This window comes from Diadema antillarum, unplaced genomic scaffold (genome assembly GCF_040938485.1).
Source record: "Diadema antillarum isolate AM-2024a unplaced genomic scaffold, OU_Dant_1.0 scf00000133, whole genome shotgun sequence".
Taxonomy (NCBI): Eukaryota; Metazoa; Echinodermata; class Echinoidea; order Diadematoida; family Diadematidae; genus Diadema; species Diadema antillarum.
This window is the reverse complement of record NW_027271022.1, coordinates 1,303,075-1,330,794: the sequence shown is the minus strand read 5'-3', so window position 1 is coordinate 1,330,794 and position 27,720 is coordinate 1,303,075. Positions and strand designations below refer to the sequence as shown.

The 27,720-nt window shown below is 38.5% G+C and overlaps 1 protein-coding gene across 1 annotated transcript; it reads right to left on the bottom strand.

The window, feature by feature from the left end:
• Positions 1-228: 228 nt before the first annotated feature.
• Positions 229-26,621, bottom strand: LOC139720797 (uncharacterized). Its single transcript, XM_071632136.1, has 15 exons — positions 26,596-26,621; positions 24,666-24,743; positions 23,757-23,850; positions 14,281-14,426; positions 13,027-13,079; positions 12,376-12,503; positions 11,883-11,984; positions 11,084-11,163; positions 10,051-10,215; positions 6,053-6,189; positions 4,478-4,717; positions 3,485-3,609; positions 2,737-2,867; positions 997-1,092; positions 229-349 (listed from the first exon to the last, which is right to left on the bottom strand). Exons 1-15 carry the CDS (start codon positions 26,619-26,621, stop codon positions 229-231), a joined length of 1,722 nt encoding a protein of 573 aa, XP_071488237.1.
• Positions 26,622-27,720: the final 1,099 nt, after the last annotated feature.

Sequence of the window (27,720 nt, the reverse complement as noted above, 5' to 3'; positions counted from 1 at the left end):
TTGGAATCATGAGACTGGTTGTGCTCCTTTCTCTGCAATACTTATGCTGCCAAGGTGACCTAATAACTCGGTGAGAAGGGACTGACACCACTCTCCATGTCACTGCTTGCTTTAGAATCAAGAGACTGGTGGTACTCCTTTCTCTGCAATACTTATGCTGTCAAGGTGATCTAATAACTCAGTGAGAAGGAACTGACACCACTCTCCATGTCACTGCTTGCTTTGGAATCATGAGACTGGTTGTACTCCTTTCTCTGTGACGTTCATGCTGTCGAGGTCTGCTAATAACTCAGTGAGAAGGTAGCATGTGTCCATTCTTTCAGAGCCTATGGCTTCTTCAAATTGCAATCTGGGGGTGTAAGCAAAAATAAGGAGGGAAATTCATTAAGGTACTAAAATTTATTTTCAAATCAACACTAGATGTTTCAAAGAGAGAAAAATGAAAGCAAAACTTGCAACTTCAGAAAACATGAATATAGCAAAAGAGCGACTATCAGTAACAAAATACTGTAAAAGTGGAAATTTTCGCAGTGTTGAAATTTTCATGCATTTCGCGCAACCCGAAGCTAAACCACTAGCAAAATTGTCTCACAAGTCCAAAATTCACAAAATCCCATACTTGCAAAATCCATGATGAATACAATGCACCATATTTTTTGGGTTATCGGATAATTACCCCCTGGGCATTTAACTCAGACCCTAAACCCTAATCCTGAACCTAATCCTAACACTAAACCAAACTCTACACCCTAAACCTTACCCTAACCCTATTCTTTACTCTAACCTTATCACTTATCAGTATTTAGCCGGGGGGTAATTGCCCCGATACAAATGTTGTCGTATCAGTGCACCAATTGTGCATTGAACAAGCTTTCCAAAGAAGCAAGTTTAATGCAGTACAGTCAGGTAAAATGCAAATCTGCCCTTTCATGCATACATAAAAGAATTAATTCCAATCAAACATTTGGTATATATGCCCCCGGTGCTGTGTCTCACCTCAATTGATATGGATCGAGCCCCTTCCCACGATTCTCCTTGATTTTGGCTTCAATCTCTTGGAAGACCCCGTCACCAAGAACATCACGGCATTCCCTGTAGATAATAACAAAGAAATATTAACCAAAAAATTAACAGAAATTTAGCCGACAAAAATAAACAGAGGGTAGAGAGAGAGACACACACACAAACAAACAAACAGACAAACAAACAGACAGAATGAGTGCAAGAGAGAACACTAAATGTAATATATGTAATATTCTATGCCAATTCAGGGTGATGTATCTTTTCTTGGAGGGTGGGGGGGGGGGAGATTCTTCTTCTTTCAACAAGCAATTAATGCTGTACAGCTGTAGTAGATCTGGCTAAGTTCCTCAGCAATACTACAACAATCCTTGAACACTATTTTTTTTTTTCTTCAATTCTTTGGCAATTCCTTTGAATATTTGTCTGACCTGTCTCCTTGACACAAAAGAGGTTTTGAAATACCAGCATCATGGAAATCATCCAACTGTTAACATTTCATCCATCCATCCTTTTGCCCTTTCCGTACAGTAAGTCAAAGAAAACCTTCTAGACCAAGATAGATATAAACATGATGGCTAATTTTTATTTGTGTGTGTGTGTGTGTGTGTGTGTGTGTGTGTGTGTGTGTGTGTATCAAACTTCATGTAAGGCGAAGGATTTTCTCTAATCACTTTAAAATTCACATCAGCAGGGTTGACTGTTAATCCTCGTGTATAGTATATAATAGTTAAAGGGGAAGGCTAGTAACTGATCAGTGGGAATCAGTGGAAATGCTGGGAGATGATTGTTCCAATCCTTATGGGATTAATTCAAGAGTACATTATATATCTATTGTTGTGTGAAAATTATTTGCTTCAGAATGGTCTCATATTCAAGTAATGTGCAGTTTAATGTTTCCAGGTTAGCATGCCTGGTCAGTGACGGGGCATCAAGCTGCACATTACTTGAATATGAGACCGTTCTGAAGCAAATTGGTAGATGTGATTATGGTTAAAGGGGTGGCATAGTTTCAGTTGAGATGGGGGATTCAAATTTTAACTTTTTTTGCAAGAAAATCAGAAACCACTTCTAAAATATGAAATTCTGAGAGGAATTCAGAGTTCGTTTGATGAAAATCAATTTTGAAATAGCCGAGATATCCAAAAACAAAGCAAAACAAAGTGGCCCCTACAAAAGGTGGGTACCACCTTTAAAGCCCGCTGCACACTACACGATTTTGCCCCGATTCACCGGTCTTAAGACCTTAAGACTAGAAGTGTGACGTCACAGTCTTGCCATTTTCTAGTCGTACGACTGGGTCTTAGCGCCAGTCGTAGAGATTTGACATGTTGAATTTCTACGACCAGTCGTGAGCTTTCAGCCATTCACAATCCAGTAAAATGGGCGTAAAATGCAAGCGCACGCAGTGCGCACTACGCGCGCTTTACAGTCGGGTCGCATAGTGTGCGGTGTCCGGTCGTACGACTGGTCTTAAGACCCAGCTTGGCTTAAGACTTTAAGACCAGTCGGATCGTGTAGTGTGCGGTGGCCTTTACTGAGGACATCTCAGCCATTTAAAAACCAGATTTTGTCAAATAAACTTTGAATTCCTTTTAGAATTGTATGTTCTTTCATATTTCAGAAGATGTTTCTCATTATCTCACAAAAGAGTTGAAAACTTGTAGCCCAATCTCAACCAGAATTATACCATCCCTTTAATGTATTCAAACTTACTCTGCCACAAGGTGTCTGCAGTTTGCAAGGCTGTCAGACAGATTGACTGAGTCCTCGAAGCTGTCGTCGTGGTCATTATCCATCTCGACGTTGGCTGCCGTCCTGGCATTGGTCAAGATATTTTGCAGGTTCTACAGAGTGGAATAACACAAAAGGCACGGCAGAGTGAGCAAAACAAAGTACGGCAAAGAAAGGATAGAAGAGATGTTGGAATGGAAATATGATAGAGAAAAGATGAAGAGACAGTGGATAAAGATAAAAATAAGTTCTAAGGAGATAAAAAAAGGACGAGGGGAAAAGCCAGAGAAAAGAAATTATAATTTCTCATATTCTGCAGTCTTTTCCCAACAACTCTAACAGGCTTTAATTGGTCCTTCATGACATACATTATGTCACAACTCAAAGCTGTGATAACCACTGTTTTCAATTTTCAATGCAGAAATGAATGAAATGAATGAAAGGAATATGAAAGACTGTACAAGCTGTTGTTTTTGCATACAGATATTTTTGCGAATAACGAGGTCTTGGTCATTTTCGCGAGATGTTTTCGCAAATTAAAACCGAGCCTATCATAACTGCACTATTACCCTAGCGCGTGGTGACATTTTCGTGTGTTGTTACATTCGCGGTACGACAGTAATTTGCGAAATTTGCAAAAATTAAACCCTCACAAAAATAACAGCTTATATAGTATATCCATTGAGAAGACTACAGGGAGGGATTTCATTGTTTTGGGGGGTTTTTTTACCTCCTCTTCATCATCATCCTCAAAGTCACTCAGGTATTCTCCTTCCTCATCTTCCTCTTTTCTCTCTGTTCTTCTGTCGATCGCTTCCTCCACATCCTCCTCTGCCACCAGCTCCTCAGGAATATCTGAAAATTTAGGGAGAAGAATAAAACACAAAACAGTGATCTTCTGTGTACTTAATTTGTGGTCAAAGGAAAATTGAAGAATATGTGAATGTCATCCAAATGACATATCGTTGCTGGGGTGACAAGACCTTGTATCTGCAATTTTGGTGAAAATGACTTTTTTTGATTAATGGTCAAATAATGGGTTGAGTGATGTCCTGTCCAAATCCCAACTGTCTTACTCCAAAAATGAAGCCACCACGGCATGTCAAAGGAAAGCCTCTCCCATTCGCCACAGTGCTTTGGCCGCCATGTTTTTTGGCTCTCCTGAACATTTGACATTTTGTAGATACGAGGTCTTGTCGCCCCAGCGACTGACATTTAATACATTACAGCATGATCCCAGAATTATCGTCACATTTTATCATTCCCTCATTTGAGAGATGACATCACTCTGCATCAAGCCAGCAAGTCCTAGAGAAGATCCGTGGCAGAGAAGATCAGTTCGTCATCATCATATTGGCAGCACCAAATGTCTTTTGATGGTGAAAGATTAAATGGAACTGGCTAATTTTATCAAATCTGCCCAAAATCAGAGATAATTTACAAGAAGTTGCCATTTTGAGAGCAAAATAGGAACTCCTGTCATGTAAATGTAATGTAGATAGAAGAAGTAGTTTTAAATCTAAAAATTATAAGAGGCTTTTGCAAATTCTGAAACGCACGATTGTGCACAACTGTATGAACGAGAAAGGCCTAAAACAAAATGGAATTTTGTACTCTCTTCGTGATATGCTGCCAATGAATGTCTACATCATAATGAAAAGAAAGAAAGAACAAGTACCCACAACAATGCTGCTTTTGAGATTGGACACGTTATTAGACAAACCTTCGTCAGAGTTTGAGGCCACATCACACTCCTCTGGCACCTCCCCGTCCAAGTCCCCATCAACATCCTTCCTTGAGTTCACCGATTGAGGGCGCACTGCAGACCTCATGTCACGTGACTCTACACCTCTCTGCTCCATGGGGTTTTCCCTCTCCTCGTCACTACTGTCGAAGTCGTCCGGGTATTCCCCAGATTCGCTGGGCTCCAAGGGAGGTCGTCGCTGGGGAATTGGCGGCAAGACTGCAGCAATAGATTTAGAAAATGCAAAACTCTCTCAAAGATTGCTTTGCCACCCTGTTGTTACTCCCCTCTTACCTGCAGACATCACATCTGAAACAGTTTGCATGTTGCATTTACAAACATCTAGGTCTACATCCGTGTATCAAACACTTATTCAACCCAAACCAGGGAAAATCTTAGCGCCAATCAGAAAAACATTAAATTCTCAAATATACCTCAATATGAAGACTACGAATTGAGTTTAAAACAGATTTTAACAAATGTTTGAAATTTAATGTACACTTGACGAATATTGATAAAATACAGTGTACAACATATTAGTACCACAGGGGTATTTCATCAAGTGTTGTGTGAGATGACAAATTTGCTCAGATAATCAGATGCAAGGAATTCAGAAGCTTAAAACAGTTTGTCAGAAAAGTAAAAATATGACAAAATGCTTGCTGAAATCCCCCCTCCCTCCCTCAGCCTCATATGCAAGTCCAGATCATAGTTGATAAATTGACACATTTATCGAAAGGGTGAAACCAAAGAGGTTTAAGAGTTGGAGTTCCAACTGGCTGCAATTATTCAAACAGTTGTCAGATTTCTATTGATGTACAGAAGAATTTCACAGGTGCATTTGTGCCTTTGATGATCAATGTTCAAAGCCGCCGTCTTGCTGAGCAATCTGAAGATTCATTTTGAACGTTAACATAATATTGGCCATATTTTGCTTATTTATTGATTAAATGAAATGAAATTTCAGTTAATGATAAAGCAAGTTAAACAAAAGTCAATCCCGTGCAGAAATTTGTTTAAAAGTGTAAATCAGAGCTGTATCACGTGAAAATGTTTAAAACTGTACCATCCTGGAAAGCCGGTGTTATCACTTTTCCATTTCATTCTGACAAATAAAACTAGCATGGAATAATCTTCAAGTATAATTCTTTATTGATAGATATATCAGATTAGTGCCCGGGTATGCCCAGTCAAGTAATTTTCATCTTTATTTCAGCATTTTTTGCACAATTTCTATTCGCACATCCTCGTGTCTGTACCACCTATCTTTTATAAGAAGGGATAGCGAAAAGTAATTACCATCACAAAGACATATCTTCCTTTGAAAGTGGCTGGTGATTATGCAATGAGACACGAGTCAATTGTCTTCGTATCTGAGCGGCAGATCCTGTTTGGCACATGCTTCAAATATTTTTGAGCAGCTGCATCAAACATCTAGTAAAGGAAATAAGACAGTTGTGACTCCATTCTCTTGAACCTCCTTGGTGAAGCCAATGGCACTCGTGCATTGAGGTGTCACATACCATTAGTCCAAACGCTCTGTGAAACACTCACCGCTGTTGCCTGGAATGCGCAGAGGGCTAGAGGGCAGCATACCGAGGGCCGATTGACTCCTGGGGGGTAAGCGTTCACTGTGGGTTGGCCGGTGGGGAGTTCTCTGCCTGGCATGACTTGCAGATACTGGACGGTTTCTGTTAAAAACAACAACAAAAAATGCACATTTATTACATATTTTTGTGCAAATCATTTATTCCATTTCATTAAATACATGGTGTTGTTGCTCAGGAAAATTTTTATTCAAATCATATTTCATTCATAATATATTCTCTTTTTGCTTAGGGAAATTATTATTAAAAACATAATTCATTTTATACCATATTCTATTTTTGTGCATTGTTAAATCTAAAGATAATAAATAGTTACATACTGATTACATACTCATTACATACTGGTTCCATACTCGTTACATACTGGTTCCATTATTTAGCTCATATTAATCCCATTTTCAGGTGCATGAAATTGTTAAAGGTGTCATATTCAAATTCATTCCGCGATAGGAAGAGAGGCATGTAAAGTGGCCGTTGTGTGACATAGTCCGCAACAAGTAGCCCGTGTATGATACATTTCTAATGTGTTGTTAATGTTTTCTTCTATATGCAATAAATTGTACATGTGTTCCTGAATTGCTGACTTCACTGTGTGTTCTTGAGGGTTCTACCTCAATTCAGCAGCTTGAAGAGTGGTGGTAACATGTTCTTGGGTTGGAGCACCCTTTCACCCTTCAAACAGTTAAATTCACATTCATGTTTCATCAAAACATACTACCATCTAATTTAGATTGTACAAGTATGTTTACAAATGATTGGCAAATTCACTTGCATGACATAAGAAACTCTCCAAATTTTCATATGGTAAACCTAAGTGTTATATTTATATTCAACAACAAAAAAAGAAGAGGACCTGATATTTGGCGCTCATAATCTAAAGATACTTTATGTTGTATATATGAGGGATTCCGTCCCATGAAAAGGCCACATCTTTGCTTCAAAGACGTGAGCAAATGCGACATGAAGATATTTGACATCAACACCAGCACATGGGAAGGTGCAGCTGACAATCGTCAGCTGTGGAGAGGCACTGTCAGAGAGGGTGTCAAGAGGGCTGAAGCTGCAAGAAACGTACAGCAGACCGCCAAGAGACCCAGGAGGAAGGCACGGGCAGCCTCAGTCTCAGCCCCAACGGACTTCATCTGCTGCATGTGCTCCAGAGATTGTCACTCAAGAGTGGGGCTATACAGCCAATCAAGGCAGTGCAAACTTCTTTGCCTACATTGTAGTGCTACGCCATCATTTCTCGAGACGAATGGATGCCAACCAAAGCAATGTTTGTTTGTTTTTTCTCCACTTAAAAGGCAAGTGAAACACTGAATTCAAGCCAGTTTTAAGAAAGCTTCATTATTAGATTATATACATTTTTTTTTAATCAATAGTTTCAGGTGTGTTCAATATATATGGTTTGGTTTCACACACACACACACACACACACACACAATGAAAATTAGTAATGTGATCGGAAGGGCGGGAAGGGGGATGTATGGGCAAAGAGAATTTAATTCAGGATGTAGGAAAATCTTGATATTTTATCATTTTATACAACATAAGCAGAAATTTATTTTCTGTACAGACTTTAATTTTTGTATATTTTTCCCTTATTTCTATTTCTTGTATATTGCTATATTGACAGTTAATATCTCTTCATCTTAATATTAATGTGTTGAGTTTATATACTGTAATGATATCTCTTTATTTTTTCTATTCTCCCTGGAATCTGAAAGAAAATCAATCAATCATTCAGTCATATCAAGATACACTTTACTGTCATCCTACAAAATGACTTTTTTTGTGTCTTTCTAGGAAACATTCTTTTTTACATCTATCGCTTAGAATGAGAATCAAACCAACAAGTACATGATTGGTGTTCTGCAGTTATTATATCTTGAACTTCTCTACTTTCTTTTATCACTGTGAGCAAAGATATGGGAGTAAACTGACACAAAAATTAAATTGCGACAATAGGTAAGTTAACAATAAAGAAATTAGTCAATAACATCAGTATGATGTAGTAAGCCTAATATTACTTAGCTGATCAGATTGGACGAACAAGGAAACCTAACATATTAATCAGAGCAAACACTGTATCTAGTAACCCCCCCCCAGATCTCGGCCATCGACCGCGATCACGACGAAAATTGGCACACACATTGCCTATTAACACACAAAGTTAAATTTAAAAAAAAAATATATCATTTATGCTAAAGTATGGTAATGTATGCACAATGATGAATGAAATTTGACAATGTGGTATAAATCACTTAATATAGCTCAAAAATGGGCACATTTTTTGGGTACATATTCTTTTTCGTGTCCTGAGCAAATATGAGGAAAAAAATTGTGCCATCAGAAAAAAATTCCTATTAAAGTATTTCATTGTTTTTTGTATTTCTTAAGTATTTCTCTGTTTTTTTTACTTTATGTTTTTCACTGTTTTTTTCATGAAACCTGATCGTGACATTGTTCCGAACAAGAAAATATGTTATTAATTGATTTTAATCAATAAAACCCCAAAATAATCATGCTTTTATGAAATTTGCCTGTAAGCACAGTTTGCATTGAAATTGTACATGAATTCATGTTTTTGAGCAATTTTTGGTCTGACATGCACGTACATATTTATGCGCAACTTCGGAACCACGCGCCCGGGCATCGCAAATTTGGTGTCAAAAGATGTGGGAGACTCGAAAGAAAAAAGTCATGAAACGTTGCGGCGATAGCTTTTCGTGTTAGCAATACATCATGCGGAACATCGAGGGGGGGGGGCCTCGGAGGCCCCCCGGCCTAGTTAGGGTTAAGATTAAAATGTAAGTTGTTTAGGTTATATATTATATTTACATGTACAGTTTTTAAAACATTTTGGGATGATTAGGAGGGCACAGTTGAGGCTGTCTCAGGGATTTTGGTACACACCAGCAAACAAAGTTGCTACTAGCCATCGCCTTAGAGCTTGAACCACAACCGACTCCAAAAATATAGTATAAACTGACTGTACCGACCCAGAGGATTCATGGAAGGCATACAATATCCGGGTTTTAGCCAATGAAGGTGATGCAATCTTCTTTAACTTTTGACTGACCTGCTGAACTCGTTTAAAAATTACAAAGTATCTACATGTACAATGAATTAATGGTCTTTTATGTGTCATGATCTTCCCCTGAAGACATTTTAAGATGTCTTTTTTCTATGTGCATTTCTCTTGAAAATCAAATGATCTAGTGTTGTTTCATCGTAAGTTTGGTTAATTTTCACAGAACTATGAAATTTAGGTGTCTTATCTTTAGTTGCAGTTGTTTTCAGTGTACACAGCATGCTTTGCCTTAGACGAGCTTTCATGTGCCAGGGTTATTGGGTATAATACGTGTAGATATGGGGCATTATCAATGTACGTTATAACCATGATTAATTATTAGAATATATTTCAAGAAAATAAACACAGCTTTCGTAAACAGTCTTGTCTTGTACACACATACATGACAATGAATGTAACTGCTGAAGAGACTGAAGATTTTTGTGAAAACGGTCTCAAAACAACAGATCCCCAGCGAAAAGTTTAGCCAGGGGACTTTAAATCTCTGATCAGATCATAAAGTTTGACCAGTGTTTAATTGTATGATCAGACCACAAGCTGTATTGCATGCCCTGGTTTGGGTGAAATTACGCTTGATGAATACTAAATCATCCTTTCATCACCCTACTTCTGTGTTTGCACAATCATGCACAATTTGATGATTGAAGTTGTTCGTTTGCTTGTTCATTATTTTTTTTTTAGGGGGGTTATGTTGTGTGTGTGTTTTTTTGTGTGTTTTTTTTGTTTGTTTGTTTGTTTTTGTTTTTTAAATGTGTGTATTCACACCATACACTGTGCTTGGGGAACCTTGGGTTAGGGTTTATACTGACCTTTAAAAAGAACTAAACTCTCATTACTGTCAAGATCATTACCTTGTTGTGGTGGGGAGGTCTATGACCTTTGACCCAATGACAGGGGAGGAGCTAGGTTTAGGCTTGGTGGGTGAAGCTTCCAGCTGTTTTTGGAGGAGTTCCTTCTCTGCAATGAAGTGACCCAGATGTTGCTGCATATAGCTGTGACCAAGTATGGTGGTGGCACTGTGAAAATCACAAAGGAAAAAAGTGATCATGACAGAAATGTGGAAAGGCAACAAGTACATTCAAATTTTGTCAATGAAAGATTTTTGTGAGTTTCAGTCTTTTTCTTCTTCATCTTCTCCATTTTTTCTTTACTTTTTTTTTGCTTCTTCTTTTCTTTCTTTCTTTCTTTATCTTTCTTTTTTCCTTTCCTTCCTCGTTATGTCCTCATCTTCTTTATTCACATTTTCTCTCTCCTTCTCTCACTTTTTCTTCTCCCCCCTTTGACCCCTCCTTCACATATCCCTCCTTCTCCTTCACCTTCTCAACCCCAACTCTCTCCATCTCAATTCCCCCTTTCACTCCACCCCACTCTGCACTCTATCCCATATCCCCCCTTTCCCACTCTCCACTTCATGTGCCCTTTCTTCATCCCCTCCAAACTCTAATACTCAACCCCTTTCACTCAAACCCACTCTTCATCCTATAAACTCCTCCTTCATACCCCCCCCCCCCAAGTTCTCCGCTTCATACTCCCCTTTCTCTCCCCCAACTCTCCACATTATATTCCCCCTTCCCTTCCCAATCATAATTTCACAGCCTGCTTTCATCCCTTCCCCCCTCCCCCTCCCATCTCAAATCCCTCCCCCCCCCCCCCCCCTCCCCAGTCACTGTTCCTCCTGGGGGGTGTTTCATAGAGCTGTTCTTAAAGTTACGAACAACTTCAGAATGACTGGTGATCAGTTGTGACGTGCTATACTAAACTATACTATATCAGAATTTCAATAATTCAGCACAAGAACTGATCACCAGTTGTTCTTAAGTCATTCGTAACTTTAAGAACAGCTTTATGAAACACCTCCCTGGTGGGGGTTTGAGGTTTTCATACCTGGGTCTCTTGTCTGGGTCCTTGACCAGGATGGCTGCCAGCAGCCCCTGGAGGTCCCCTGAGTACATGGAAGGCAGGGTCTGGGAAGAACAGGAGCAGAGGAAACAGGTGAATCCTCAGCAAGTCACAAATTTAATCATCAATCTCAGCACTACTATTCAGATAGGGGCACTCTTGTGTAGTGGATAAGAGTCTTGATTCAATCAGAGGTTACAAGTTCCAGTCCTGTCCAGTGGCTACATCCTTGGACAAGAGGTTTTTAACACCCACTATGTCCCTCTAAAATTGGGTGCAGGATGGGTACCTGACAATATTAGGATCATACTTGTGCGGCCGTCTGACAGAGCAGTGGAAACACTAAATAGACTCTACAGGATTAAAAATAAATCACAATGTATCGTTACTAAATAATGGCACTCCAGATATAGCATGTCTGGCAATAATTGTTGATGAATTAAAATTAACCATGAATCATCCTAGTCCCTATTATGTCACCACTCCACTCCTTTGGGACTGGGATTCATTGCTTCACCTGTGTGGGTTTGCTTATATCTAATTAGGTGAAGTTTGGCTGGATTAATGAGAGCTGACGTAAACGTTTGGTAAGTTATACTGAGTGCTTGGGCACATATAGGTCTAACCTTTTTTTAGTTTATTATTTCTCAAACCCTTTAGGTAGAAAGCAGAGACAAGTTACTTAAGGTATTCAAAGAGTTAATGACATCATTCCAGCATAAACATAGTGATGACAATTACTGCTCTATGATTCGGCTGTGACAGATATATATTAAAGACTTACAGGATTGTCTCCCTTGACGATCTTGAAGTAGAGGCTGAGCAAATTGTGGGCATCGAAGGCCGGCTCAAATGCACACAGCTCATAGAGAAGACAGCCGAGCGCCTGGGGGTTGAAATGGGAATGGATGCAGTAAGCTGAATAAAGACAAACGGCCTTGAATACGGACAGTATTTTCAAGACCTTTGGTTATTCATTATGACCCTTCCTCATCTAGTCCAGATTCTAGACTCTTTTTGTATGAGCCGCTAAACCTATTCGGGTCAAGTTGAGTGATGGCGTGATCCCGAGAACCGGAGATAAAAAGTAAAAGTCAAGACTGATCGCTTTATGCTAATGACTTGCCCTCAACTCAGAATTTTGAGGGAGTTTATACAATTGTAAAAGAACAGAAAAAATATGGATTAAGAATGAACATATAGACCCAAATGATAAGCCACAAAGTGAAAATTGCATCGACCAATTCCATTCAGAATGAGGCATTTCATTCACTCACCCAAACATCTGACTTGTTGTTATACGGCTGGTCCTGACATAGCTCTGGACTAAGGTAGCAAGGAGTACCCACACAGGTCTTGGCCTGGTCCACCGTGTGCTCCAGGGTCCTAGAGATACCAAAGTCTCCTGTCCATCCAAGACGAAGGAAAGAATATCAACAAAATGAAAGCTTTCATCCACCATTCAAGCAAATGTCTATTCTAAGTCTTCTACAATCCTGTCTAAACCATGAAATGTTACAGCATTTTGAATGTCAATGATGTATGGATCTAGTTTAATACGCGTACCAGTCTTTTCTTTAATGTGTGTGACATCAGGGTAAACTGTACAGATCATGCCAGATTTTGATATTGTAATGCATTCATTGCTCGATCATTACTTAAGTTTAAATCCATCAAGGCTAACTACATGCCTTTATGTCCATGAACAGTAAAAGATTATCACTTGTGTGATCATAAGTGCACTAATGCCTGTCAGTTCAAGATACTCGTGTATTTTCACACATTGTTGAATTCGCAGTCCAACAGTGATTTGCGATATTTGCAAAAATCAAACCCTTGTGAAAATAACAGCTTATACAGTTTGGCAGGAGGCCACTATAGACAGGTGGCCACTAAGGCAGGTTTGACTGTTGTTAGTCAGTACTTACCCAGCTTGATTACATCCTTCTTTGTTAGGAAGACATTTTGTGTCTTCAGATCCCTATCAAAACAAAACACATTCACATCAAATGATAACATACATCTCCATTTTAAGTTTTAATACTGATTAGTTGACTGATGAGACACAGAGTACTGTAAAACGAGGAATGTTCGCATGCATTTTAATTTCGCGAATTTCGCGACAGCCAAGATTCGCGAAATTAAAATGCACGTGAAAGTTCATGTCTACACTACATATTTGTGCATTGAATGCTAGTGGCAGTTCGTGAAAATTTAATGCCGCAAAAGAGGCCGTCGGCTCGAATTCGCAAAAAATTCATGCCGCCAATATATCATGTTTTACAGTAAACGCTGCCTCTGGGGGAGTGTTTGGCAGCAAGAAATATAAACAGAACCGGTGATTCTGGAAACTGTTCAGTGTATACACTCAATTAATAATTCACAACATTTTTATTTTCACAAATTTCTGGAGTCAGGGGTCATAGTATTAAAATTTAAAAACATGCAAAAATATCAACTTTGATGCGGACATGAATGTGACATGCACGCATACAATGTGTATTTCTCCAGTCACTACTGTACTCCACAAACATAGATTTAACTACTCGCAATTGTCGGGAAGTTCTGATTGGCAAAAATTAGACTCACTATTAATATGGCCTATACACAGAAGTCCAACTAACCCCAAAATTTAACAAAACACACAAACAAACAAAGCATACAGTTGAAGTTACACTATACGAGGTATTCTTTCCAGGACAAGTTCTAAAATTGAGAGCAGAAAGCTCTAAGAGCTCAACCTTTTGGACAGCTAGGATAACACAATGTGTAATGATCAAAGAACTATTTAAAGGGGATGGCTAGTAACTGATCAGTGGGAATCAGTGGGAATGTTGGGGGATGGTTGTTCCAATCCTTGTGGGCTTCATTTAAGAGTACATTATATATATCTATTGTTGTGTGAAAATTACTCGCTTCAGAATGGTCTCATATTCAAGTAATGTGCAGTTTAATAGCCCCGTCACTGTACAGGCATGCTAACCTGGAAACATTAAACTGCACATTACTGTGAATACGAGACCATTCTGAAGCAAATAATTTTCACACAACAATAGATACATAATGTACTCTCAAATGAATCCCACAAGGATTGGAACAATCATTACCCAGCATTTTAACTAATTCCCACGGATCAGTTACTAGCCATCCCCTTTAAATCAATTTTTTTGGCCCTGGCTGACCTGTGTAGGATCTTCTTGGAGTGAATGAACTGGACGGCCATGGCCAGCTGAATGAACCACTGCATGACACGATCCTCACTGAAGTGTTCCGATCGTAGCTTGGCCGTCTGAATCCGCTCGTCCAGGTTCCCCCCATCGCAGTAGTCCTGGGAAGAGGGAGAGGGAGGGAGGGGGTGAGGGGAGGGGGAGAAGAGAAAATGGATACCCCAGATAATAAGAATCTCATAAGTAATGAAAGCAGCACCTTGCTACATGTTGTATATCTTTAGAATATAATTTCGCAGGTTATTATTCTTTTGTTACGTAGAGTGATGATGGATGGTGTATAATATTCATACTTCTGTATTTTGGGTAAAATATTAATTGTTATGTTATGTAATAATTTGGAGGTATTTATATGTCATTGGAATGTATTCTAGCCTTCATGTTACATGTTTGCAAGTTTTTACCACATAAACCATTCACTTCACTTCACTTACAAGTACATTAATTACTTCAACTTACAGCAAATAACACCTATTGTATAGCAAGTCCAGGGATTTGATCTTTTACCTTTCACGAGAACACGTCAAAATCATAGCAGTAGCTCTGCTAGCTGTTATTACAAATTAGGATTTTGATCTGTTATCTATAAAGAATTCTCCAAGATCACAGGTCAAAATCATGAGTTAATTGGCAGTAGCTCTACCAGTTGTTGTTACAAACTTAAGGATATCAGCTACCCTAGCTACCTTCCGCACAATCCTCAAGAGCTTGGCCCCGGGGTGATGATGTTGTCAGACCCCACAGCCCCACTTCACAGGCGAGTGGAGCTTCCACTGTGTCTCTTCCATACCTCCCTCCTGGCCTCACCAGCCCGCCATACAACGACTCGGCATAGCTCCCTCTCAAATTGTGTCCAGCTGGCCTCGTCTGCCGCCGCATCTTGACAGGCCACTAGTTTGGATTGCTGTGCTCTTCAGCAGACTTTTGGTACTAATTTGCTGTTCAAGCACATTAATGTCACGGTTTATTTTTATTTTCTCTCTTAGATCAAGAAGGTACAGTACTTGGAAAAAAAAAAATATGAATTTTACTTGATTGGCTGTTTATGAAACTGTGCTTAATCAAATTCTATTTTACCTATTTAGAATATGTTAGTATATCTATCTGAAACAAATGTCAAGTAATCTCATTGAGAATGTCCGTACTATGTATTGTCTGATCCACAGCAGACATGGATGAGCTTGTGAAATGAAACAAAGATTGGTCAGTGAATCGAGTCTGGCCATTCGGTCCTTCACATGGACCATGTAGACCACTGAAACGGGGTTCATTGGTACACATGAGAGGGAGAAATGTGCTGGTGGAAAGGAAAAGTTGTAGTTGTTGTAAAGTGGAAGAAGGGTGGGTCAATGAATCAAGTCTGGCAGTTTGGTCCTTCGTATGGACCATGTAGCATGTAACACTAAAACAGGGTTCATGCGTTCATATGAGAGGAGAAACGGGCGGGTGGAAAGGAAAAGTTGTAGTTGTCGTGTTTATTGTGCTCTTGGAGGAACAGTTGTCAGAAGATAGCGATGATGAAATATTCCTCTTTTTAAAGAGTGATATTTAGTCGATATTTAGTTCTGGATCATTATACAATGTGTATTATTATTATTATCATGGACCACGGACCAGACTTAAATGGGTTTCATGTGTTCAGACCTGCTGGTAGAAATGAACAATTGTGGAAGTATTCAGCTTGCCCTTAGATGAACATATGTCAGACGATCTTTAGTGACGATGTAAATATTCCTCTTTGGTGATATTTAGTTGACATTTAGTTCTGGATCATTGCATAACATTATTATGGACCATGGACCACACTGAAACATGGTTTGTGTGCGCAGATGAGAGGAGAAAATGACTGGTGAAAAGAAAATGTTCTAGATATGCTCAGCCTGCACTTGGACAAACACTTGTCAAGTGACAGTAGTGATGCCGAAAATATTCCCCTATTCTATAATGATATTTAGTTGATATTTTAGTTCTTGATCATGTGTATAATTATTGTTGTTGTTGTTATTATTATTATTATTATCATTATTATTATTATTATTACTATTGTTGTTGTTGTTATTATTATTATTATTATTATTATTATTATTATTATTATTATTATTATTATTGTTATTATTATTCTTATTAGTATTATTATTATTATCATTAATATTATTATTATTATTAAGCAATCACTAATTTGGTAAAAGCATAATTGACCTTTCCAAATATCAGGGAATTAAGGGAAGATAACTTAAATCAAACAATTTCTGTCAGTAAAGATTTATATACGTCGTGCTCACACATGTGACACTTTCACTTCTTCGCTCATTAGTCTGAAAAAAAAAACATGGATCAGCAAGGCAAACAAACAGTGGATCTTTTCTGTAATGGATGTGAGGGTCACAAAAAAAAAAATCAATTGTTGTTTCAATGTGTCACAAGTTTCGTCAGAATCCGCTCGTAGTGTCCAGGCAACCACAATCCACTACTTTGAAACTAGCCATGGCCAGAGTAAGGGTGATAGCATTCATGCAACCATAGAGAAGTGTCTTTCTTGCAGGGAGGAGGTCCTTCACCCTAGCCAGCTCCATTCTGTCAGCTTGGAAGCTAGGCAAGAGCCAGAGCCTTACTAAGTAACGCATGTAAAGATCCAAAGACATATTGGATTGGAGAGAGGGTAACTTTACACTGCCCGCATACTGGAATTGGCAGTCTTGGAGACAGCATGCAACGATGGGGCCTTTGTCCCTCGGCATGTGTGGTGCTCTACAGCTGTAGTCTGTGGTGGTCTAGAGCAGACTGCAGACCACATCCTGTCCGAGTGCACCAGGTTTGGCCCTCCAGGGGGTGGGGGGCCTACAATCAACCTGACATGCCCAAGCCGTGACACCGTGGACTGATCATGACAGCTTCATGATACAGTGCAGCAGTAGGCCTCACATGCAAGAAGGATTGTAAATATGGAAAATACCTGGAACTTTAATCTCTGTCCAAGTGATTTCATACAATATGGTCAACATATACATGTACCTCAGAAATCACCAAGAAGGTCACTCAATAACTTGGCTTTAAACAACTTTATTCTGTCCACTAAATCACTGGACAGTGTCCAGTATTCAAGTTTAGATGACGTTCAACACATATATCTCAGAAATCCCCAAGAAGGTCACTCAGCAACTTGGCTTTATATGATCTACTCTGTCCAGTGATTTTATATGGTCAGCATATATCTCAGATATCACCAAGAAGGCCATGCAACAACTTGGCTTTTAACAACTTATTCTATCCAGTGATTTGAAATGGTCAACACCTATTTCAGAAATCACAAAGAAGGCCACTCAACAACTTGGCTTTTCCTTCCACAATCATTAAGAGAAGCTGCCTTTAAATTCCATGTGCGTCCTCACATAGAATGATCCTCCTGCATCTGGGACCCACATTCCATCTTGGAAACTCAGAGGCCTGAAAGAATTCAACAGCAAGCGGCTCGCCTCGTCACAGCTGACTACAGAACAAACAGTGTGACTAGTATGATCAGCAGGATATTACTAAGATGGCCTAGTTTGTTTATAAGGCACACAGCATGCACACTATTAAAACATGCTGTGTAAGATCTAGAAGAGGCACACTGCAATACCCCCCACCCCCCCCCCCCAAGCAAATTTTTCACTTGAAAAGTACTACCAAGACAAGGAAAAGTCATAACATGACTCTCCAAACATTCCGTCCTGAGGTAAAGTATTGATAAGTTTGCCTTTGCTCAATAACCAATATGAGTGGTAGGATCTGCCAAGCTCTTTGGTTCATTCCAACTCAGTCTAAAAAATTCCAAGGTCTTCTTAAAAAGGCCATTTCTCAACAGCCTCTTGAGTAGGACATCATTCACAGTCAAAAGAAGCATGCAGGTCAAGTTAATCTTTATAACAGGATGCAAAGCCCTTTGAAGACTAAGAAAGGAGAAGAAGAAGAAAAAGGTTTACGACCAGAATCTGTCCGTCCTAAAGTGTAAGGAAACCAAGCAGTGGTATGCCCCCTAGACTTGAAATAACAACAATGTTCAACAAGATCAAGCAAATCAGAGTAGGTCATAACCTACATCTGTTTCTATTTTTTTTTCACCCTTGAGCTTGGCACCCATCTTTGCTTGCAATCACAAAATTAACACTAAAATAAAAACCCCGAGTTGCCTCCTCCACTCTACAGAGAAAAGGCCAAAGCTTGCTATTGGCAAATATGAAGAACTGTTAAGTCTGAGCACAGGAAAGTACCCAGTCATTGCAATGCAAGATGTGGTAGAATTCTACCAGAATATCATATTCTTATATCATATGTATTTAAATGAATGCATATTATATTCATTTTATGTTAAGGCCATATTCAACATAAGCATCTTCTTTTTTTCTTTTTTTTTTTAGACTTCTAGGTATGTGTCCTCAACATGTTCAAAATTATTGTATTGTTGTTTGTATGTGTATCATTTACTAGAAATAAATACATGTCACTGAACTGAATCTCAACCATTAGAATATGTACATGTACATGTTTAAACAGGATAGTTACATTATTTATGTCTGTTTGGGGAAGTTGTGTCCATATACTGTACAACTGGAAGAACGATTGATCTGTTATCTATAAAGAATTCTCCAAGGTCACAGGTCAAAATCATGATGGTTAATTGGCAGTAGCTCTACCAGTTGTTGTTGTTGTTACAAAGGATATCAGCTACCCTAGCTACCTTCCGCGCAATCCTCAAGAGAGAGCACCCAGGAGGGTGGCATTCCCAGACCGCACAGCCCCACTCCACAGGCTAGTGGAGCTTCCACTGTGTCTCTTCCATGCCTCCCTCCTGGCCTCACCAGCCCGCCACACAACGACTCGGCCCAGCTCCCTCTCAAATTGTGTCCAGCTGGCCTCGTCTGCCGCCGCATCTGGGCAGGCCACTAGTTTGGACTGCTGTGTGCTCTTCAGCAGAGATTTGGTACTAATTTGCTGTTCAAGCACATTAATGTCACGGTTTATTTTTATTTTCTCTCTTAGATCAAGAAGGTACAGTACTTGGAAAAAAAAATTTATTTGATTGGCTGTTTATGAAGCTGTGCTTAATACTTTTCATCCAAATTTATTCAACCTATTTAAAATATGTTAGTATATCTATCTTAAACAACTGTCAAGTAATCTCATTGAGAATGTCCGTACTATGTATTGTCTGATCCACAGCAGACATGGATGAGCTTGTGAAATGAAACAAAGATTGGTCAGTGAATTGAGTCTGGCCATTCGGTCCTTCGCATGGACCATGTAGCCCACTGAAACGGGGTTCATTGGTACACATGACAGGGAGAAATGTGCTGGTGGAAAGGAAAAGTTGTAGTTGTTGTGTTTATTGTGCTCTTGGATGAACATTTGTCAGAAGATAGCGATGATGAAATATTCCTCTTTTTAAAGAGTGATATTTAGTCAATATTTAGTTCTGGATCATTATACAATGTGTATTAGTATTATTATCATGGACCATGGACCAGACTTAAATGCTGGTAGAAATTAACAATTGTGGAAGTATTCAGCTTGCCCTTAGATGAACATATAATGTCAGACAATCTTTAGTGACGATGTAAATATTCCTCTTTGGTGATATGTAGCTGACATTTAGTTCTGGATTATTGCATTAATATGGACCATGGTCCACACTGAAATATGGTTTGTGTGCGCAGATGAGAGGAGAAAATGACTGGTGAAAAGAAAAAGTTCTAGAAATGCTCAGCCTGCACTTGGACAAACACTTGTCAAGTGACAGTAGTGATGCCAAAAATATTCCCCTATTCTATAATGATATTTAGTTGATATTTTAGTTCTTGATCGTGTGTATCATTATTGTTATTATTATTATTATCATTGTTATTATTATTACTACTACTATTATTATTACTATTTTTATTATTATTATCATTATCATTATTATCATCATTATTATTATTACTACTACTATTATTATCATTATTATTATCATCATTACTATTTTCATTATTACTATTATTAATGTTATTATTATCATTATCATTATCATTATTATTATTATTATTATTATTATTATTATTATTATTATTATTATTATCATTATTATTATTATCATTATTATTATTACTACTACTATTATTACTATTAAGTTATCACTAATTTGGTAAAAGCATAATTGACCTTTCCAAATATCAGGGAATTAAGGGAAGATGAGTTAAATCAAAGAAGTTCTTTCAGTAAAGATTTATAAGTCGTGCTCACACACGGGTCACTTTCAATTCTTCGCTCATTAGTCTGAAAACATGGATCAGCAAGGCAAACAAACAGTGGATCTTTTCTGTTATGGATGTGAGGGTCACAAAAAAAAAAATTAATTGTTGCTTCAATGTGTCTCGTCAGAACCCGCTCGTAGTGTCCAGGCAACCACAATCCACTACTTTGAAACTAACCACGACCAGAGTGAGGGTGACGGTATTCATGCAACCATAGAGAAGTGTCATTCTTGCAGGGAGGAGGTCCTTCATCCCAGCCTGCTCCATTCTGTTATCTCAGAAGCTAGGCAAGAGCCAGAGCCTTACTAAGTAACACCCGTACGTAAAGATCCAAAGACATACTGGATTGAAGAGAGGGTAACTTTAAACTGCCCGTATACTGGAGTTGGCAGCCTTGGAGCCAGCATGCAATGATGGGGCCTTTGTCCCTCGGCATGTGTGGTGCTCTACAGCTATAGTCTGTGGTGGTCTAGAGCAGACTGCGGACCACATCCTGTCCGAGTGCACCAGGTTTGGCCCTCCAGGGGGTGGGGGGCCTACAATCGACCTGACATGCCCAAGCCATGACACAGTGGACTTATCATGACAGCTTTATGATACAGTGCAACAGCTGGCCTCATTAAAGCAAGAAGAAGGATTGTAAATATGGAAAATACCTGGAACTTTAATCTCTGTCCAAGTGATTTCATATGGTCAACATATACCTCAGAAATCACCAAGAAGGTCACTCAATAACTTGGCTTTAAACAACTTATTCTGTCCACTAAATCACTGGACAGTGTCCAGTATTCAAGTTTAGATGTTCAACACAAATATCTCAGAAATCCCCGAGAAGGTCGCTCAGCAACTTGGCTTTATATGATTTACTCTGTCCAGTGATTTTATATGGTCAGCATATATATCTCAGAAATCACCGAGAAGGCCATGCAACAACTTCATGGCTTTTATCCAGTGATTTCAAATGGTCAACACCTATTTCAGAAATCACAAAGAAGGCCACTCAACAACTTGGCTTTATACGGCTTAATGTACAGTTCCTTCAACAATCATTAAGAGAAGCTGCCATTAAATTCCATGTGCGTCCTCACATAGAATGATCCTCCTGCATCTGGGATTCACGTTCCATCTTGGAAACTCAGAGGCCTGAAAGAATGCAACGGCAAACAGCTCGCTTCATCACAGCTGACTACAGAAGGACAAATAGTGTGACTAGTACTGTATAATCAGTAGGCTTTAGGTATTCCATGGGGTGCACAGTGTGCAGACTCGGCATGGCGTATACGATCAAGAAGAGGCATGTTGCAATATCCCAAAGTAAAATTTTCTCTTTGAAAAGTACTACCAAGACAAGATGAAGTCATAACATGACTCTCCAAACATTCCGTCCTGAGGTAAAGTATTGATAAGTTTGCCTTTGCTCAATAACCAATATGAGTGGTAGGATCTGCCAAGCTCTTTGGTTCATTCCAACTCAGTCTAAAAAATTCCAAGGTCTTCTTTAAAAAGCCCGTTTCATAACAGCCTCTTGAGTAGGACAACATTCACAGTCACAAGAATCATGCAGGTCAAGTTAATCTTTATCTAAAGAGGATGCAAAGCCCTTTGAAGACTAAGAAAGGAGAAGAAGAAGAAAAAGGTTTTACGACCAGAATCTGTCCGTCCTAAAGTGCAAGGAAAACAAGCAGTGGTATGCCCCCTAGACTTGAAATAACAACAATGTTCAACAAGATCAAGCAAATCAGAGTAGGTCATAACCTACATCTGTTTCTTCTTTTTTTTTTTCACCCTTGAGCTTGGCACCCATCTTTGCTTACAATCACAAAATTACCACTAAAATACAAACCCCGAGTTGCCTCCTCCACTCTACAGAGAAAAGGCCAAAGCTTGCTATTGGCAAATATGAAGAACTGTTAAGTCTGAGCACAGGAAAGTACCCAGTCATTGCAATGCAAGATGTGGTAAAATTCTACCAGAATATCATATTCTTATATCATATGTACTTAAATGAATGCATATCACATTTATGTTAAGGCCATATTCAACATATAAACATCTTTTTTTTTTAATACTTCTAGGTAGGTGTCCTTAACATGTTCAAAATTATTATATTGTTGTTTGTATATATTTATCATTTACTAGAAATAAATACATGTCACTGAACTGAATCTCAACCATTAGAATATGTACATGTACATGTTTAAACAGGATAGTTACGTTATTTATGTCTGTTTGGGGAAGTTGTACGTCCATATACTGTACAACTGGAAGAACGATTTTAGTGCACATATCTTTGTTATTATAAAGTTACAGAACATTCTTTAGTGGTAATAAATAATGTACACATGTTTGCCTGATTATTTCATTTGTCTGTGATAGAGTGTGTGAATGTAATCTTTACTCTACATCGAAAATAGAAAACCTCTAACCTGTGATTTAGGAATATCTAATTTTCTTTTTTTCATCAAACAACTATTTACAGCTGTATTATTAGTGGTTTATGATTTTTTTTGATGCACATAATTCTTTCACAGGGATATATTTATACAGAGCCCTGGAGTTGGTGCCTGACATCTTCTATTATTTGACCTTTACAACCATATAAAATTTCACAATGAATGTCAAGTGTGCAAAGATAGTGTAATTTCTCAATTTAATCACACAAACTACTACGTGTCAATCATGAAGTATCAAAACTTCAAAAGTTTTCACTAATTTACTTGTCAGATTACCCCTTCTAGTGTGCGGAAAATGCTACAATGTACATAATAGCAAGATTATAAATTTATAAGGTGCAAGCTTCTGATGTGCTCAACAATAATGCACAGTTTTGTGACAAAATGTGTCTTGAGTCTTGATTTTACGACTGCTACAGTTGGAGATTTCCGAACTTCTAATTATAAGTGATACCACAGTCCAGGAGCTGCGCAGACAAATGCTTTGTCTCCTAATTTTATTTTTTTGTTTTGTATGCTGGGATTTGTACAAACAAAGAGTGTCTTTAGAATGCACGGATTATGAATGTGTTTTAATATAGAAATTTAAGTATTTAATAGTAATGTGTAACTAGGGGCTTGAGCAATGAGTACAGATAGCAGCACATGGAAGGTTTCCATGGCAATGACACTGTGATGATTATAAATAGTGCGGGCTGAATTCTCTCACCTGTGCGATACATAGGAAGACAACTTCAGGTTTCTCCTCGAAGAACGAGTCGTGGTATGTGACGATGTGGGGATGTTTCAACTGGGACAAGATCCTGTGTGATGCAACATAATCCAGTGCAGTGACAGTATGGACTTTAACTATGACATACCAGTACTCAAATGTATCATGGTTTTAAAACTTTTTTTTTTTGAAGGGAATACTACACAAAACATTAATTTCACAGGAGTAGTTACAAATGCTTTTTCAAGGATTAAATTAATACCATATTGATGGAATGTTTGCTTTTTCATGCAAGTCTCAATTTTTCTCACGGTCTATTTCTACTGGCCACTACATTGTAGATTATGCTCTTTCAAGTTTGTGTGTCCTTTATGCAACCCTGAAAATTAGATTCCTTTTATAAGTTGGTATACTGTAGAGGTAGGTAATTCAGACTTTTCCTCAGAACAAAAAAACTTGAAACTTCTTTAAGATGGAGGGGAATAAATACCATAGAATTCCAATAGCTTCATTCAGAGCCCCCCCCCCCCCCCCCCAAAAAAAAAAAAAAAAAAAAATTCTGACCATTCTTCTCGGGACAAGAGGGGAGCTTATTCTCAAAACACATGAGGATAGATTTTTTTTTTCTTATTCATAAACTCTAAAAAGTATTACCATAATATTTTATATGTGATGTTTGGAGACATCATTCTCCTTAACCATGCAATATTTTGTGACGTTTGAAGTAGACTTTAAAGCCCTTCTAGCTAATAATCACAAGTTGCATCAAAGGAAATTACAAAAGAAAGTATGCACCAAGCTGCACAACATTTCTCTAATGGAATAGTAGTAAATTGACCATATTCAATCCAACAAATTCAACAAACAATCACATCCATTTTTATTTCATTTTTTTTTAGAACTCACTTTGCTTCCCGTTCAACTGCTGTCCTGGTCCGAGTCTTTCTTTTCTCATCCAGTTGAATCTTCTTCAGAGCAAGGAGTCTGAAGCAAAGGTGAGCATAGATTTTAAAGAAAAAAGATATTGTAATTGTTCCTAATCCACTGCAGAGACTGGTAGATGGTCTTAAAGTTACTATTTACACAAATTATTACTTAGGAATCATTTGTATCGATAGATAGTGCAATAAGGGGTAGGTCATAAGTTCAGAGAAGGGTGGTGATTTGCCTCAGTCTGTGGCGTGTCTGCCTCAAGATCAAAAGGAACTTGCTTCAATTTCCCGAGTCCCACTGAGCAATGTTGTGTGTGCATGAGCATTCCGTCCCCTGTAGTAAGAGGAAAAACACTCTACCCCTAAGATAGGACATATATTGAGGTCCTGTGTGTGAGTTAAAGGGGCATAGTCCCAGTAGTGTAGAGGGCGCTGTTGATGATTCTGCCGATCACCGTTAGCATTGATACGAAGATTACCGAAGTTGAGCTGTCATCAAGAGTAAAGTGCGTAGGTGTTGCTAAGTAATGTTGCCTTCGTTGTCTTCTCTGCGCATCGCGCAGTCTGTAGTAATGCCAGGGTGCGTGCATATGTGCTTGTCATTATGGCATCACAAAAGAAGTTTGCTAAAGCTGTCATCCCCCTCAGCCGAATCATGAGCCGAATTGTGATCGGACCACTGACTACAGTGGATCGGACTTCTTCAGACTCGGGGAAGTGGGCCAAAGCGTAAGCGCTAAAGAGGAGTCGATAGTGTAGGTCTCTATAGGAAACTTGCCCCATGCGCCCGTGTACGCATTTGACTAAAACACCGGGACCATGCACCTTTAACCATGATGCATGCACGAAAAAGTCAGCAAACGGTATCAACCAGGCACATTGGGCCATACACTTGAATGAATGAAAGTTCAGAAAGATTTGGAATACTAGAAATGTCGCTACAGCGACTGGTTATACCCCCGCCAAACAACATTTCATAAGCTTTGGTCAAAACAACATTTCATAAGCTTTGGTCAAAAAACTGAGGAAGTAGTTAAATCCGCAAGATCTTTCCTTGATCTTCTGCCATTAATATGCCGTTACCATGGCAACATTTTGTCGAATAACTATTTCAAGAATAAATTATGTTTTCTTATGGGTGATTTTAATTTAAATCTTTTAAATTATGATAATCATAATTGCCAAGAGTTTCTTAATCAACTGTTGTCTAAGTCTTTTATTCCTCTCATAAGGAGACCTACAAGAATCACCGACCTCTCTTCTACTTTAATAGATAATATATTTGGGTCATTCCATGAAGTTGGGTACACAATGGGCAGTACTGTTCATCATGTTATGTATCTGTTTTCAGAGGTCCCAACAAAAGTTATTTTAATCTAATATCCACATGTGTCTGATTAATGAGGAGTGATAGAATATATTATCAAAAGGGCATAGTTGAGACTTTATGAAAATCCCGTTTTTTGATGATTAAAAATGTTATTTTTTTGTAATTTTTGTGTTTCTTTTGTGACATCAAAACATTGTTTGTGTTGTTTGAATATTAAATAAATACAATTTACAGTAAAGAAAAATGAGTTGTGTATTTATTCACATTATTAACTCTCATAGTCGGCACTAATAGACAATTCCCCAATGAAGAGGTTTTTCTTGGAAAATTACCTCTTATGAGATCATGTTACTATCGTAACATTTCGTGTCCGCGAAATGGTAATGAGGATTAAATATTTGCGAGTGGAAAACTGCAGAAATACGAGAGAAACATGGCAAGAAATGTCTTATATATGTTTGTTGTCAATGGATCTTTAAAACTGTGAAAAGAAACAATCGCGTTTGACTGCTTTTGGAAAATACGGAGGAATAAGGTGCTTGTATATTTTCTTCGTGTCCGTGGAAAAAGTTACGATGGGAACAATTCTCCACGATCCATTCGGCAAATGACGTACGCTCACGAGTTGACGACACATTGCCCGGGTTTCCGGATGATGCGACTTGAATGTGACGAGTGCGATCGGCTTGCAGACGACCGGTTAGAACAGCTCAAGCCGCTTTTGTGTTTCGTGGGCAGCTGTTACGATGGAAACGACGTGTCGCTTTTGACAAGGTAGGCTAGCTATCTTTCTCATGTTCTGACATGATCGTATCGTACTTATATTACACTTTATGATCGATATTTCGTAGATTATACCCACAGTTAACGAAATTGTGTGGGCAGAGCCTCGAAGAATATTTCATTAAAAAAAAAACCACAATCGGCGCGAGTAAAGTAATTCGTAATGATATTGCATCTTTAGTCCCACTCGTGTCTTTTTATGTAAGTAAATACATGTAGTTGATTACACATGGAAGTCTGGTGGTAAACGACGACATCAGCGCCCTTTAGTAGTATCGAGTCTAGACTAGTATGACCAAGGAGGTACTACGCTTGCCTAGTACCTCCTTGGGGCTTGGTATGACCTCTTGCTGTAGTATAAGACTTCCTTATTGAGTTATCACCACATAAACCAAACGTAATTTATTGGTGAGATAGTTTGCTGAGAACAAGGTTCCACAAGGACAGGCGCATGCAGAAGAACGTCGCACGCTATTCTCGACGATATTTCCGTATGGGATGACCTCATCGAGAGTGTGACAACACGATGTCAATATGCAGGATTTATAGCACATTCTGAGCTAAATTTTAGGTCATTTAGAAAATAAAATATTTCACTAAGGAGGCTGACAATCGCTAGTTTACCGAAACTAGGGGCCCTCAACCATACAAGTTACTACTAATATGACACTAGTCTCTGTCTATCTTACAAACGGCAAAATTTGCACATGAAGTTTACTTCGCTAGTGTTTCTAAGTTTAAAAATGACCATTTAATCGCAGAGGGCACCCTTCAAAATACAATTCAAATAATGCCATTAATATACAACCCAATATAAATTTGAGGTACAGTGGAAACTCGATATAAAGATCAGTGTTCTACTGTTCTTTATAACAAGATTCCCCTGTATTAAAAAATGTAGTGTTCATATTTACCT

Excerpts from the sequence above, each read along its gene's own strand:
- LOC139720797 (XM_071632136.1), bottom strand. The coding sequence starts at position 26,621 with ATGGATCGTGGAGAATTGTTCCCATC. Across the intron at positions 24,744-26,595 it reads CGTGGAGAATTGTTCCCATC|ACTCCTTGCTCTGAAGAAGA; the intron begins GTAACTTTTTCC and ends CCTTTGCTTCAG. Across the intron at positions 1,093-2,736 it reads TGCAGACACCTTGTGGCAGA|GGAATGCCGTGATGTTCTTG; the intron begins GTAAGTTTGAAT and ends TATTATCTACAG.